Here is a 256-nt window from a genome sequence, read left to right as displayed (position 1 = left end):
CCACAGTTAGCTCGATGGAGGTGGACTTGTCCGGCCGGTGCAGGCTGCGGTACTGGATGTTGGAACGAGCCCCTGGGGCCAGGAAGCCGGGCTCGGCCGCGTTGGAGACGTCCAGGCTTGTTTTCCTCCCACTGACTGGCTTGACGGGGATGCTGGAGCTCTTCTGGATCTTGCCAAGTGTGGCTGAGCCCCCAGCCTGCATGACGGTGGCTGTGCCAGTGGCGGGAGCTGGTTTCTTATAGCCGAAGGAGCTGGA

General features: G+C 62.9%; 1 protein-coding gene across 1 annotated transcript in view; it reads right to left on the bottom strand.

Annotated features, from left to right (window-relative positions):
- LOC104508252 (neuron navigator 1-like) overlaps nt 1–256 on the bottom strand; it is a gene marked incomplete at its 5' end in the record, with an annotated part of 2,669 nt that overhangs the window by 1,109 nt on the left and 1,304 nt on the right. The window contains one exon of the mRNA XM_010149811.1: nt 5–210. Within this exon, the coding sequence (XP_010148113.1) occupies nt 5–210 (206 nt within the window). The remainder of the gene's footprint in view (nt 1–4; nt 211–256) is intronic.

The sequence above is a fragment of the Eurypyga helias genome, unplaced genomic scaffold (assembly GCF_000690775.1).
Source record: "Eurypyga helias isolate BGI_N326 unplaced genomic scaffold, ASM69077v1 scaffold20404, whole genome shotgun sequence".
In the NCBI taxonomy this organism is placed as follows: domain Eukaryota; kingdom Metazoa; phylum Chordata; class Aves; order Eurypygiformes; family Eurypygidae; genus Eurypyga; species Eurypyga helias.
This window is presented reverse-complemented; position numbering and strand designations above follow the sequence as displayed.